Source organism: Cynoglossus semilaevis, chromosome 15 (assembly GCF_000523025.1).
Source record: "Cynoglossus semilaevis isolate Cse_v1.0 chromosome 15, Cse_v1.0, whole genome shotgun sequence".
NCBI classification, from domain to species: domain Eukaryota; kingdom Metazoa; phylum Chordata; class Actinopteri; order Pleuronectiformes; family Cynoglossidae; genus Cynoglossus; species Cynoglossus semilaevis.
The window spans coordinates 19,372,022-19,372,228 of record NC_024321.1 but is presented as its reverse complement, the minus strand read 5'-3'; the positions used below and the strand labels follow the sequence as shown (position 1 = coordinate 19,372,228).

The window sequence follows — 207 nt, the reverse complement described above, 5'->3', positions numbered from 1 at the left end:
AGTTCGGGAGGAAATCAAAGTTCAACTCCCAGAAGACGTGCAGCGTGATTCGCCCATACGGAGCAGAGACGTTGTGGTTGGCCTCACGGAACATGGCGTCGAAGCTGTCCAGGGTCATGTGTTTGGACAGGAGGCGGTGGGTCAGCCTGTTGATCTCCAGCAGCCACTCCAGCTCCTGTTGGGGAGACACAGGAGGAGGAGGAGGAG

At 58.0% G+C, this 207-nt stretch overlaps 1 protein-coding gene across 1 annotated transcript in view; it reads right to left on the bottom strand.

Annotated features, from left to right (window-relative positions):
• Positions 1-207, bottom strand: part of cyfip2 (cytoplasmic FMR1 interacting protein 2) — a 15,505-nt gene that overhangs the window by 5,327 nt on the left and 9,971 nt on the right. The window contains exon 21 of the mRNA XM_025063224.1: positions 1-177. This exon is cut by the window's left edge and continues 58 nt beyond it. Coding sequence (XP_024918992.1) covers positions 1-177 — 177 coding nt within the window. The remainder of the gene's footprint in view (positions 178-207) is intronic.